The sequence below is a fragment of the Dama dama genome, chromosome 24 (genome assembly GCF_033118175.1).
Source record: "Dama dama isolate Ldn47 chromosome 24, ASM3311817v1, whole genome shotgun sequence".
Taxonomy (NCBI): Eukaryota; Metazoa; Chordata; class Mammalia; order Artiodactyla; family Cervidae; genus Dama; species Dama dama.
In genome coordinates, this window is record NC_083704.1 from 48,049,710 (window position 1) to 48,063,880 (window position 14,171).

The 14,171-nt window shown below is 36.3% G+C and overlaps 1 protein-coding gene across 1 annotated transcript in view; it reads left to right on the forward strand.

Moving 5' to 3' along the window:
- Nucleotides 1-14,171, forward strand: part of DNAH12 (dynein axonemal heavy chain 12) — a 172,584-nt gene that overhangs the window by 35,253 nt on the left and 123,160 nt on the right. The window contains exons 13-19 of the mRNA XM_061129188.1: nt 115-240; nt 2,790-2,924; nt 3,520-3,713; nt 4,236-4,479; nt 10,485-10,670; nt 11,345-11,545; nt 13,211-13,405. Coding sequence (XP_060985171.1) covers nt 115-240; nt 2,790-2,924; nt 3,520-3,713; nt 4,236-4,479; nt 10,485-10,670; nt 11,345-11,545; nt 13,211-13,405 — 1,281 coding nt within the window. The remainder of the gene's footprint in view (nt 1-114; nt 241-2,789; nt 2,925-3,519; nt 3,714-4,235; nt 4,480-10,484; nt 10,671-11,344; nt 11,546-13,210; nt 13,406-14,171) is intronic.

A 14,171-nucleotide genomic window follows, 5' to 3' on the forward strand; every position in this document is an offset into this window, starting at 1 on the left:
CCATGGACTGTATAGTCCATGGGGTTGCAATGAGTCGGACATGACTGAGCGACTTTCACTTTAACTCACTTAGATTTTCTACATGGTTTAATATATCTGGAGTTTCTTCTGTAGGAATCCAAACGCCGGATGAGTTACTTTTTAGATGTATTTCTATTTCCTCCAGAAGACTTAGCTTTAAATTCAGCTGTTCTTATGTGGCCTTGGAAAATTAATCCCATCTTTGATGAAAATGATGAGGTAAATATATTTTTCCTTATGTATTTTTGTATTCTGATATTTTAAGTACAAGGTTCATTTCATTTTGATACATACTTGCCATCTACTTTTTTTTTTGACATATACACACTGCTATATTTATTTATTTTTGGCTGCATGTAGGCTTTCTCTAGTTGCAGAAAGTGGGGGCTACTTTCTAGTTGTGGTGGCTTCTCCTTTGGCTTCTCTTGCTGTGGAGCATAGTCTGTAGGGCTCACAGGCTTCAGTAGTTGTGGCACAGGATTAGTTGCTCTGAGGCGTGCAGAATCTTCCCAGACCGGGGATCAAACCCACATCTCCTGGCAGGTAAACTCCCATCCACTGTGCCACCAGGGGAGTCCCTTGCCATCTACTTTTAAAAAGTAACTTCATGTGTCAGTATGATTTTGGGATTAGCAACATTTATGGCCCTGCAGGCTTCAGTTCAGTTCAGTTCGGTTGCTCAGTCGTGTCCGACTCTTTGCGACCCCATGAATCGCAGCACACCAGGCCGCCCTATCCATCACCAACTCCCGGAGTTTACTCAAACTCATGCCCATCGAGTCGGTGATGCCATCCAGCCATCTCATCCTCTGTCGTCCCCTTCTCCCCCTGTCCCCAATCCCTCCCAGCATCAGGGTCTTTTCCAATGAGTCAACTCTTTGCATGAGGTGGCCAAAGTATTGGAGTTTCAGCTTCAGCATCAGTCCTTCCAATGAACACCCAGGACTGATCTCCTTTAGGATGAATTGGTTGGATCTCCTTGCAGTCCAAGGGACTCTCAAGAGTCTTCTCCAACACCATAGTTCAAAAGCATCAACTTTTCGGTGCTCAGCTTTCTTCTCAGTCCGACTCTCACATCCATACATGGCCACTGGAAAAATCACAGCCTTGACCAGACGGACCTTTGTTGGCAAAGTAATGTCTCTGCTTTTTAATACGCTATCTAGGTTGGTCATAACTTTCCTTCCAAGGAGTAAGCGTCTTTTAATTTCATGGCTGCAATCACCATCTGCAGTGATTTTGGAGCCCTCAAAAATAAAGTCTGACACTGTTTCCACTGTCTCCCTCATCTATTTCCCATGAAGTGATGGGACCAGATGCCATGATCTTAGTTTTCTGAATGTTGGGCTTTAAGCCAACTTTTTCACTCTCCTCTTTCACTTTCATCAAGAGGCTTTTTAGTTCCTCTTCACTTTCTGCCATAAGGGTGGTGTCATCTGCATATCTGAGGTTATTGATATTTCTCCTGGCAATCTTGATTCCAGCTTGTGCTTCTTCCAGCCCAGCGGTTCTCATGATGTACTCTGCATATAAGTTAAATAAGCAGGGTGACAATATACAGCCTTGACGTACTCCTTTTCCTATTTGGAACCAGTCTGTTGTTCCATGTCCAGTTCTAACTGTTGCTTCCTGACCTGCATACAGGTTTCTCAAGAGGCCGGTCATGTGATCTGGTATTCCCATCTCTTTCAGAATTTTCCACAGTTTATTGTGATCCACACAGTAGAAGGCTTTGGCGTAGTCAATAAAGCAGGCTTAAGACTGGCTTAACCCACAAGGTTTTAAAAAGTGGGACTGACATTAAAAAGTTAGAACTACTATCAAATTAATAATAGGGGGGTTCCTGGTCATCCAGTGGCTAGGGCTCCATGCTCCCAATGCAGGGGACCCTGGTTTGATCCCTGGCCAAGGTTTGATCCCACATGCCATAACTAAGAGTTCTTAAGCTACAACTAAGAAGTTTGCATGCCCCAGGGAAGATCCCTTGAGCCACAATGAGGACCCAGCACAGCCAAAATAAATAAATTTTAAAAAAGGAAATTACTAAAAGGATAATAATCATAAGCACTGTGCTCAGTACTTTCCATTTATTAAATCATTTAATACTGACAAAAATCCCAGGTGCTCTTATTTCCCCCATTTCATAGCTGAGAAAATTGGAGTCTCAGAGAAGTTAAGTAACTTTCCCAGGAGGAAGTTACAGATTCAGGATTTTATATGATACTGAATATAGTTCAAATTTTGAAAAAGCCCTAATTTAAGCTAGCTTTTCCTAAATTGGGAAGTGAGATGGTATAGAAATGAAAAGCATTCACTTCAGTCAGATAAGCCAACGTTCTAATCCAGATTTTGACTTTCATGATCTTGTGACATTGGCCATGCCTCTTAATCCCTATGCTTAAATTTCTTCATCTCTGAAATGAGGATATAATACTTGTGGTAATGTAGGTAAAGTGTTTAATAATTCTTGACATAAGAAATGCTTGATATATGGTAGGTTTTATTATTTTCCCAGAATCTGTTAAACAGTTAAAATACCTATTTAAAATAAGAATTATTATGGTCGCTCTGGCGATACAGAAGATGTTTTCTGTGTAATTTATTATTCTTTTCCTTTCATATCAGTCAATGTTTTATTTTTGTATAATGTTTTACTTTTACTTTGCTGATTTTTTTTTGTTACTGTACAAAGCATTCAGACTTCTCATTTGATCATTCTTTGCTTTGTAGAAAAATAATTAACATGATTTCATTGTTTTCTTTTAAAGCTCATTGAGAATGCTAAACATAGAAAAGAAAATGAACTAATAGCAAAGAGAGAGAAACTGATTTTGGAAATAGAAAAGGAATCACGGCGCATGGAAGAGTTTGCAGAATTTGCAGAATTGGACCGCATGCAACAGGTCTGATAAATATAGACAGTAGCTGTGGCAGGCTGGTAGATAAGTATAGGACATGTTTGTATAGGGTTTCCCAGGTGGCACCAGTGGTAAAGAACCTGTCTGGCCAATGCAGGAGACATAAGAGATCCTCTTATGTTTGATCCCGGGGTCGGGAAGATCCTCTGGAGGAGGGCATGACAACCCACTCCAGTCTACTCGTCTGGAGAATCTTATGGACAGAGGAGCCTGGCAGGGTACAGTCCACAGAGTCGCTAAGAGTCAAACACGATTGAGGCGACTTAGCACGCTAGCAGGCATGTTTGTATAATATAGAAAAGCATGTGCTTACTTAGGCAAAAAGGGGCCTGACTTGTAGGCCTGGAACTGCTGCTAATTATATAATCTTTTTTGTGGGTTAGTTTTCTTTTTGTTAAGTAGACATAGCCATTTTTTGCTTTCTGTCATAGTATTGCTGTGAAGTTGATATATAAAGTGCTATATATATATATATATATATATATATATATGCAAGGACATAGCCTATGAAGTATTGTTTAATCTTATTTTTATAACTTTTCTTGGGTATTTCTTGAAATAAAAAATGCTTTGCTTTCAGTATGTGACAGATGTAAGACAACTGCAAAAACGTATTCAGGAATCTGAAGAAGCAGTTCAGTTTATTAATAAAGAAGAGGAACTTTTCAAATGGGAACTGACAAAATATCCTGAACTGGATAAATTAAAAGTTAACATTGAGCCCTATCAGAAGTTTTTTAATTTAGTTTTGAAGTGGCAACGAACAGAAAAACGGTAATTTCTGTAATGTAATAAACAGTTCAGCAAAGATATAAAAAGATTTATAAAACGTATGTTGATTTTTATTGCTGTTGTTGTTGGCTAAGTGTTTAAAAGTAGGACTTACTGGTCCATTTGATGGAAAAACCAAATATCATATAGGAGAAGCGTCAAGTGTTGCTAGGGTACCACCTAACCTTATTAATATAATATCTAAGTCTCATTTGGGTTTTCCAGATTTGATTTCATTTTTAATGCAGTTACTTGATTTGACTCATGCTTAACACCAAAAATTAGAAGTATGGAGTCAAATCAGCATTTTATTTGGGTACCATTAGTTGTCCACTGACAATCTGATTGATATTTTAGCACATGCAGCATAGCTCAAGGGGTGGATTTAGTATTATTTCTGTCATCAGCTCTGTGTGACTGAGAAAAGTGGTTGACTGCTTTTGTTTCAATTACACAATGAAGGACCTAGCCTAAGGCCTCTTAACACACCAAAAGTCTCTGAGTTTAATATTACTTTTTTTTCAGGTGGATGGATGGAGGGTTTTTGGACCTTAATGGGGAAGCCATGGAAACTGATGTAGAGGAATTTTCCCGGGAAATTTTTAAGACTTTGAAATTTTTCCAAACAAAACAGAAGAAGGAATTACAGGAAAAAAGAAAAGCAGCAAAAAGACGATCTCTGGAAGAAGAGAAACTTGAAGAAGAACCAAAAGAGAATCCGACCATTACTATGTGCACTACGGTAATGGAGCAGATAAAAGTTTTTAAGGTAGGAACATGTTTAATGGCATTTTAGAAAGCCCTGCTGGAGCTGTTTGCAGCAAGTGCTAATGAAGAGAAATGGAAACACCGGAAAGCAAAACCAAAGCTAAATCCAGAAAACTTGATCTATTTCTTAATACATGCCTCATTCTGTCCTGAGGAAGCCGTCATAATCAGTCCCTTCACAGAACATGCCAGAACATGCTTGACAAATAGAGAAGACTATAATGACCAGGTACACTGATATGAAGAGAATAAAAAAATTACTGAGTAAACAAGTTAGCCTATGCTATGAGCAGCAGCGCAGAGTACCAGTTACCTGAGAAGGCTTTGAGGTCATACTGCCTAGGTTTACATCACAATTCTGTGCTTCGTAATGGCAATATGCCACTTGTGTAAGATATTTACCCGCTCATGTCTCAGTCACCTCACTCATAAAGAGAGGATAATAACAGTTTTTGTGGCAGTAAATAATGCATCCAGCTTCCCAAGGCAGAGTGGCAGTGGTTCTAGTCTAGTGGTAATGCCAACGTTTCCACCATCAGTATGCTCAGAGTGCAAACTGTCATGGGATCTTCAGCATAGCTGCCTGAAAAAAACTTTAAACTACTTAAAATTATTTTTAATAATTAATAAATATACATGGCTTAAAAATATAAAAAAGTTACACCTGAACAATCTCCTTGCCATGTTATTACTTTCTTTTGTATACTTAAATTTTTTTTTAACACATATAACGATATGAATATATTTTCTAAACCTCCTATCTTTTTACATAAAATTAACATACTGTATGTATTATATCCCCCATTGTTTTGGTTAATTTATCCTAGAGATCTTCTCTTGTTGTATATAGAGTTTTTTCATTATTTTTTACACCTATAAATATTATACATTGGTGTAAAAATTTCTAAGTATGAAGTGAGAACTGCAAGGTAAATTGCCAAAGAGTAAATTTCAGGTTCAAGTCTATAGTTGAATTACCTTCTGTATGGGTTTTACCAATATATATTTGCACCAACCTTGATAACAGAGTGTCATCATACTTGGGTTTTTGGTAACCTACTAGAAGAATTACATTTTTCTTATTACATAAAGTATTAAGCATAAGTTAATATATTTAAGAATATTTTTTATTTCTTTGCTTGTGAACTATTTGGTCTTATCATTGTCCATTTTTTTATTTAATAGTTGGTCTTTTTCTTACTGATTTCCAGGACATAATCAGTCTGGAAACAGGACTAGGAAGACTAGGCTTTGTATGTTAATATTTTTTGAGAATTTTTGAGATTATATTCAGGAGAGATGTTGGTCTTAATTTTCTTGTAATATCTTTGTCAAGTTTTGTTATCAGGATTATGTTGACCTTATGAAACAAATGGGAAATTCTATCTATTTTCCAAAAGAGATTCAAATAAAATTGTTATTATTTCTTTTAAAAATATTTTGGAGAAGCATATGCCAGTGATACCATTGACTTGGAACTTTATGGGGAGGATTTTGAAAGTGGTTTTATTTTTTCAAAATAGATATGGGAATATTCAGGTTTTGTGTTAATTTTATGTCAGTTTTAGTAAATTGTAATTTTCAAGGAAATCTTCCATTTTTGAAAGCTATTAAATTTATTGCCATTAAGTTACTCATAACATTTATTTATCATCTTTTAATGTTTGTGGAATCTTTAGGAGTAATTCCTTTTTCATTCCAAATATTAGTAATTTTTATTTTCTCTCTTTTTTCTTCAGTTAGATTTTAGTTATAGTTTATTGTCAGCATTTAAGCCTTTGGTCATGTTTTAAATTTATCCAGATGATATTCCTCTTTTCCTTTCTTAGCAGCAGCATCCATTATTCCTGTCTTCATAGCAGTGCACCACCATAATCTCTGAAAGTCAGCTTGAGATGGAAGATGAATTGTCCCATACCACTAGTAGTATCAATAATTTTTTTCCCTGCTATTTTCTTTCTTTATTTTTGGCTGGGGCATGTGTGATCTTAGTTATTCAACCAGGAATCAAACTTGCGCTCCCTGTTGTCACTAGAACTTCTAATACTATATTGAATAAAAATGGTTAGAGTGAGCAGCTTTGTCTTATTCCTGAACTTAGAGGAAATGTTTTCAGCTCTTCACCATTGAGTTTGATGATAGCTGTGGGCTTGTCATATATGGCCTTTAATATATTGAGATATGATCCCTCTATACTCACTTTGTTGAGAGGTTTTTTTTATTATTATAAATGGATATTGAATTTTGTCAAAAGTTTTTTCTGTATCTATTGAGATGGTCATATGATTTTTATTCTTTAATGTGGTTAAATTGATTACTTTGCAGATATTGAATCATCCATGTATCTCTGGGATAAATCCCACTTGATCATGATGTATGATTCTTTTAATTAATTGTTGAATTTGTTAATATTTTGTTGAGGATTTTTGCATCTATGTTCATCAGTGATGTTTGCCTGTAATTTTTGTGTGTGTGTGTGTTGTCTTTGGTTTTGGTATCCATGTGGTAACTGGTCTTGTAGAATGAATTTGGAAGCATTCCTTTCTCTGCAATTTTTTGAAATAGTTTCAGGAAAAGTGTTAACCCTTCTTTAATTGTTTGGCAGAATTCACCTGTGAAGCCATCTTGCGTGGGCTTTTCTTTAGGCATTTTTTAATTACTAATGCAATTTCATTACTGATAGTCTGTTCATATTTTCTATTTCTTCCTTATTCAGTCTTGGAAGATTTTATGTTTCTAGGAATTTATTAACTTTTTCTAGGTTTTCTATTTTATGGTGTATAATTATTTGCAGTAGTTTCTTATGATCCTTTGTATTTCTGTGGTATCAGTTGTAACCTCTCTTTCATTTCTGATTTTATTTATTTGGGCTCTCTTTTTTTTTCTTAATGAGTTTGGTAAAAGGTTTATCAATTTTATCTTTTAAAAGAACTAGCTCTTAGCTTCATTGATCTTTTTCTTTTTTCTTTTTAGTTTCTATTTTATTTATTTCCACTCTGGTCTTCATTATTTCCTTCCCTCTATTCTCTTTGGGTTTTGTTTGTTCTTCTTTTCCTAGTTCCTTCAGGTTAAGGTTAGACTGAGAATTTTCTTATTTCCTGAGGTGGACTTGTTTGCTGTAAAATTTCCTCTTAGAACTGCTTTTACTGTGTCCCATAGATTTTGGAATATTATGTTTTCATTTTCATTTGTCTCATGGTATTTTAAAATTTCCTGTTTGAGGTTTTCAGTGATACACTGACTCTCTCTTTTTGTGGTAACTGTTACATGGTTTTAGTTTGTAGTTACCAGGAGGTTCATTTATAACAACCTATTATAGATGTCTATTTTAAGTGGATGATTTCTTAAGTTTGAATACCTTACATTTTTACTAACCTCTCCAAATGTTTTATCATTTTTACATGTGTTAATTTTTGCCTTAACTGCTATTGCAGATAGAGATGATTTTTACTGCTTTTGTCTTTTAACTTTCCTCCTAGCTTTATGACTGGTTAATTAACTACTTTTTCTCCAGGTTTGCCTTTACCAGTGAGATTTTTCCTTTTACAGTTTTGTTTATTTATACTTATTTCTTTTAACGTTTGTTGTAAGATCTGTTTGGTGGTAATAAACTCTTTTAGCTTTTTGCTTGTCTGTGAAAGTCTTTGTCTCTTCTTCAGAGATAAAGATATATCTGAAAAATAACCTTGCCAGGTAAAGTTTTCTTGGTTGTAGTTTTTTCCTTTCATCATTTTGAATATATTGTTCCACTTCCTTCTGCAGAGTTCCTGCTGAAAAGTCTGCTTAAGGTCTTATGGGAGTTCCCTTGTACAATACATAACTAGTTGCTTTTCTCTTGTTGCTTTTAAGATTCTCTCTTTAATTTTTGTCATTTTAATTATAATGTGTCTTGGTGTGGACCTGTTTGGGTTCATCTTGTTTGAGAGTCTCTGTGCTTCCTAGAGGAGGATATTTATTTCCTTCTTTACATTAGGGAAGTTTTCAGCTAATATTTCCTCAAAGAAGTCTCCCCTCCTTTCTCTCAATTTTCTCCTTCTGGGGCCCCTATAACATGAAAGTGAGTACACTTGATATTGTCTCAGAAGTCTCTCAAACTATCATTGTTTTTTAAAATCCTTTTTTTCTTTTTTCCTGCTTAGCTTGGGTGATATCTGCTACTCCATCTTCCAAATCACTGATCTGTCCTTCTGTATTATCCTGTCTACTGTTGATACTTTCTAGTATGTTTTTCATTTCAGTTAATATATTCTTCAGCTCTGACTGGTTCTTCTTTATATTTTCTAACTCTTAGTTGAAATTCTGTGTTTGTCCATTCTTCTTCTAAGTTCATTGGGCATCTGTATATTACCTTGAACTCTATATTGGGTAGATGGCTTATTTGCATTTAATATAGCTCTTCTTCTGAGATTTTGTCTTGTTACTTTGCTTGGAACATATTCCTCTTGTCTCCTCATTTTGCCTAATTCCCTGTGGTCATGTTTGTATATTGACTAGGACTGTTAGGTCTCTTGATCTTGGAGAAGTGACATTATACAGGAGACATCCTATATGGCCCAGCAGCACACTCCGTTCTGGCCTAGACCTGTCTGCTCCAGGGGTGTCTCCTGTTCATACCACATGCTTCCTTATGTTGTGGAAGATTGTTGAGGGTATAAGTGGGGCTGGCCCTTGGCCTGTCTGGCTGCAGTGCTGTGACTCATGCAGTTGCTGTCAGTGCCCTGGTGGGCATGGCCGTCTCTTGGTGAGGCTGACGTGCGCTGGGCAGTGCCCCTGCTTCAGGCTCATTGTGGGTGGGGCAGCCTCTCTCTGTGTTGACGGTGTAGCCTGGTGGTGCACAGTTGCTGTGGGCCCTCCAGTGGCCAGGGCAAGCGCCCAGCACTAACAGGCTCGAGGGAGAATTCCTAAGTGGTACCTGCTGGTGATCCTCACAATGGCTGCCACCTGCATCTCTGTCCCCAGGGCAAGTCCTGGAGGCCTCCTGCCTCTCCGATAGGCTCTCCAAAATCAGCAAGTGGGTCTGACACAGGTGCCTCTCAAATTTCTGCATCTTTGCTGGAACGTGGACCATGTGGGCTTCTGCCTGTACCCTTTAAGAGCTTAGTCTTTGTTTCCTGTAACCCTCTGTCTCTCCTGAATGGAAGCCCAACTGGCTTCCAAAGCCAAACATTCTGGAGGCTTGTCTTCCCAGGGCCAGACCTCCAGGCAGCGGGGGCCAAAGTGGGCCTTGGACCCCGTGCCCCTTGGAGAGGAGCTCTGCAGCGGTCATGTTCCTTTCACTGTGTGTCACTGACCCGGGGTTTGGTTTCTGACCAGACTGCATCTCCACCCCATCTGCCTATTTCATTGTCATTCCTTCTTTGCCCATCGGAGGAGGTGAGTTCAGGGCCTTCCTACGCTGCCATCTTGATCCCACTCCTGCTCTGTAGCTTTTATTTATTTATATTACCTCAGTGCCTGAGAGACTCACTACAGTGTTGATTAGAAGTATTACGGGTGTGCTTATTTGTTCCTGATTGTAAAGGAAATGTTTTAATATCAGTATCAAAAGTGATGAATCAAGAGTTTTTGTTGAGTATTTTTTTATTTCCAGATGGTTATATTTTGATGTTTTGGTGCAAGCTTTTTTCCCATTTATGCCTTGTATGTGTGTATATATATATATATTATGTTATGCTACATATTTCTCCATATAATTATAGAATAAACATGACTTTGTATTTCTATAATACTGTGATAATTTTAATTATTATAGTTCTAGCATATACTTTAATATCTTACAGAACATTTACCACCACCCCTCCTTTTTTCACCCTTATAGTTTTCTTGGCTATTTCTACATGTTTATTTGTGCAGATGAACTTTAGAATAATTTTGTTAGTTTCTCTCCCCTCCTGAATCTAACTCATTAAATATTAAATGGGCTCATTAAATATATTACATAATTTCAAGTTTATGAGTATGAAAGTCAGGTGAGTGACTCATTATTGTTTCTATTTTCATCATTAGGATTACATCCCTACTGTCTCTATCCTTTGCAATCCAGGAATGAGAGCACGTCATTGGAAGCAGTTATCAGAAATTGTAGGCTATGACTTAACTCCAGACTCTGGAACTACACTGAAGAAAGTTTTAAAATTAAACCTTGCACCATACTTGGACAAATTTGAAGTGATAAGTGCAGGTGCAAGCAAGGTAAATATGCAGATCAACTGAAATACCTTATTTGATGAGTTTGTTAATTAAATAATCGTAGTTTTAGTTGTAGTTGAATGTATAGTTTGGGATAGCAGTGAGAGAACCTGGGGAAAAGTGGTAGAAGGCCATTCATATTTTTCCCCCACAAAGTCTGTACTTCTGTATGATTCCCTTGTCCTGAATCTGGAGTAGAAATGGTTCCTTTGACCTCTTCTTAATTCTGCCACATTCTGATATGCATGGATGATATGCTAATCTTGATATGTATTTTTTCCCGTTAAGAATGGAAATGGATGCCTGTGTATGTGGCATGTGATATGTATGTATTCTAGGCAGAGTAAGTATGGCCCTGTAGTCTTCTTGAATACACTGAAAACATCTTCGGACTGTAGACTGAAAAAAGGCACCTCAGGGAAAATCCAGCAGGTCTTTCATACTGTTGTCTGTTTTGATACTGACAGCTTTGAAAACGAGTGAATTTTTTAAAACTACATTGTCATTCACCGTAGGAATTGTATAGTTGTTTAAAACCTTTTCTAACTTAAAGACAGTTGCAGAATATCTTACAAAAATGCACCAAATGCTTACTAAATTCACTAGGGAAAGTCCATACATATAGTAAATAAGATTCCTTATTCATCATCCCATTCTTTCTTTTTTATCCTGTTTAGGAATTTTCATTAGAGAAAGCCATGCATACAATGATGGAAACTTGGGATGGTATTACTTTTCATATAAGTTTATATCGTGATACTGGAGTCTGTATTCTTTCTTCAGTAGATGAGATTCAGGCTCTCCTTGATGATCAAATTATAAAAACTCAGACAATGAGAGGCTCACCATTCATCAAACCATTTGAAAAGGAGATCAAGGTTTGTTAAATGTGATAATCAACTCCTGGTCATTTATAAAGATTGAAATTTATTACATATTTACTCTCATGGGAATAAGTAAATTTGTTGGATAGCTTTGTCGAAGTACAGGAACAGATATCTACATTAAAATTAATGTGAAAATATATAGAACAGATGAGACATTAGTGATTTTGAAAATGATGTTTTATTAAGAAAAATCATTAAAACAAATAATATTTTATTAAGAAAAATCTTCTCCAATGACAGTGATAGATTTGGGAGGAAAACAGTTGGTATTATTTAATCTAACTTTAGATAGCCTAGGCCCTGTTTCAGTATATTCTTGTAACTTGTAGTGAAGTTCTATATATAGTACTTTGTATTTGAGAACTAGCTTGAGAACCCTTTAGAATAATTAATGAATTATTTTCCACTTAAGAAAACAAGTGATATTTGAGACTGTAAGATTATTTAATGTCATGACCTTATAGTTTATGTGGGTAAATACAGAAAGCAAATAAATTATAATAACTAGGAGCTTTGGTATCAATATTCTAACTGGAGACTATATAAAGGGGAGAAAAGATCAACAACAACTGGATTTTCTCCCTAGTATGTATTGACTTCTAAATATGTGCCAGGTACTACACTAGGAGCTTTACATTTATTAACTCATTTAATCCGCAGAGCACATTATTATCAGTATTCATAGATGAGGAAACCAAGGATAGAAAATTTACCCAAGTTCACACAGCTAAAAATGACAAAGCTGAAATTCAAAATAAAGCAGTCTGGTTTTAATTTAGGCATAGTGTTGTTATGGGGCACCTTAGCTTTGAATATTTGGAGAAGACAAAGAGTTATGTTCTTCTAAAAGGCCATAACACTGCACATCTTGCCTTGATTCAAGCTGATTTAACCCTTTCCTGATAAGATGTTTTTTGCAAGTACTTCTTCTTTGACAAGGGAGAATTTATAAGACAAATTTGAAAGCTCTCTTAGAGGTTTTCAAACAAAAATGTGAGGCCAACCTCTTGATATATAGGATCTCAAGCCATAGATTTAAGAATCAAAGAGAGATTATATACATGATGCTTGGCTAATGAAATATCTAATGGATTCTTGGAAATGTGTGGTAATAAGACTCCCCCCTCCAAATAGTGTTGACGTAGAGCAAATTGTGTTGACATTTCTCAGCGTGGCACTAATGACATTTTGGGGTAAATAATTCTTTGTTGTGGAAGTTGTCCTGTATTTAGCAGCATCCATGACCTTTGTCCACTTGATATAAGTAGAACCCTCACCCCACTAGTTGTGACAAATGAAAATGCCTCCAGACATTGTGAAATGTCCTTTGGGGTGAGGGCAAAATAGCCCCTAGGTTGATAACCACTGGTGTGGGGCAGGATATATTTCTGGATGCTTTTTAAAGTTGAGACAGTTCACCTAGGAATTAGGAAATTGGTCTAAATAACTATAGTCATTTACAGTTATGAGTTTCAATGATTTAGGAAATCTTCAGACCTCCTAGTTTTTCAAAGCCAGTGTGAGACACCCACAAGTGACTTTGAGCTGTTTTGCACTGATTCAAAAATAACAGTGAATTTAAAATGCATAGCCTTTGTTATAATTTATAGGTTTCCTTTAATAACTGGAATTCAATATAATATGCTTTCCTTTAAGGCCTGGGAAGACCGTTTGATTCGAATACAAGAAACGATTGATGAATGGTTAAAGGTACAAGCTCACTGGCTATACTTGGAGCCCATTTTTTGCTCTGAGGATATCATGCAACAGATGCCAGAAGAAGGGCGTCAGTTTCAGACGGTAGACAGACACTGGAGGGATATCATGAAGTTTTGTGCGAAAGATCCAAAGGTGAAGCATTTGTTTTCTCTCTTTCAAATAAAGAGGAAACCTTTATTTCTGGCTATTAGAAAAGGCATTTAACTTTTTTTCCAACTACAGAAATAAAACCTACTCATTGTGTACAAACTGGAAAACTCAGGAAAATAAAAGGGAGCATAAGTAACTTTACTTTTCAGTTCTTAAGATACACTGTTCATAATCCTTTAGTATGCATAGTGGAGCTGCTTCAAATGTGCCTTTAACTTACTTGGCTTCTAGAGTGTATACTCCATGCTTCCTCTTGTAAAATAAATAGTAAAATAAAATGAAGAAAGCAAGAGGGTGGGGGAGAGAGAGGGAAAGAGAGAGAGAGAATGAATATGAATGGATGTGAGTCATGCAGGTGATTCAACTGACGTTCTACTCCATGACTCTATATGCTTGCAGTGATGGGAAAAAGAGTCAGCAGTTCTTTCAGCTGGTCTCACTTGCTATGTGTCTCTCCTAGTGAGTATAGTACCCTGTTGAATGTGATTTTAATGCTGAAAGGCAGACCGGGTATTTTTCATACACATAGATATATATATATACAAAAAAAATCTGGTACCCAACTTAATAAATAGCATTTTATTTCAATACTGGATGAAAAAATAGCTGTGCTGGGCTTTTGAGAGTCAATAGTACTAAAATTTATGTTTGAAAGATTTCCCTTACGTGTTGATTTTAGAACCTTTCTAAGACATTATTTCTTAGAGAACTGAAATCAGTTGTTTTTTTTTTTTTCTGCTAAGGGTTG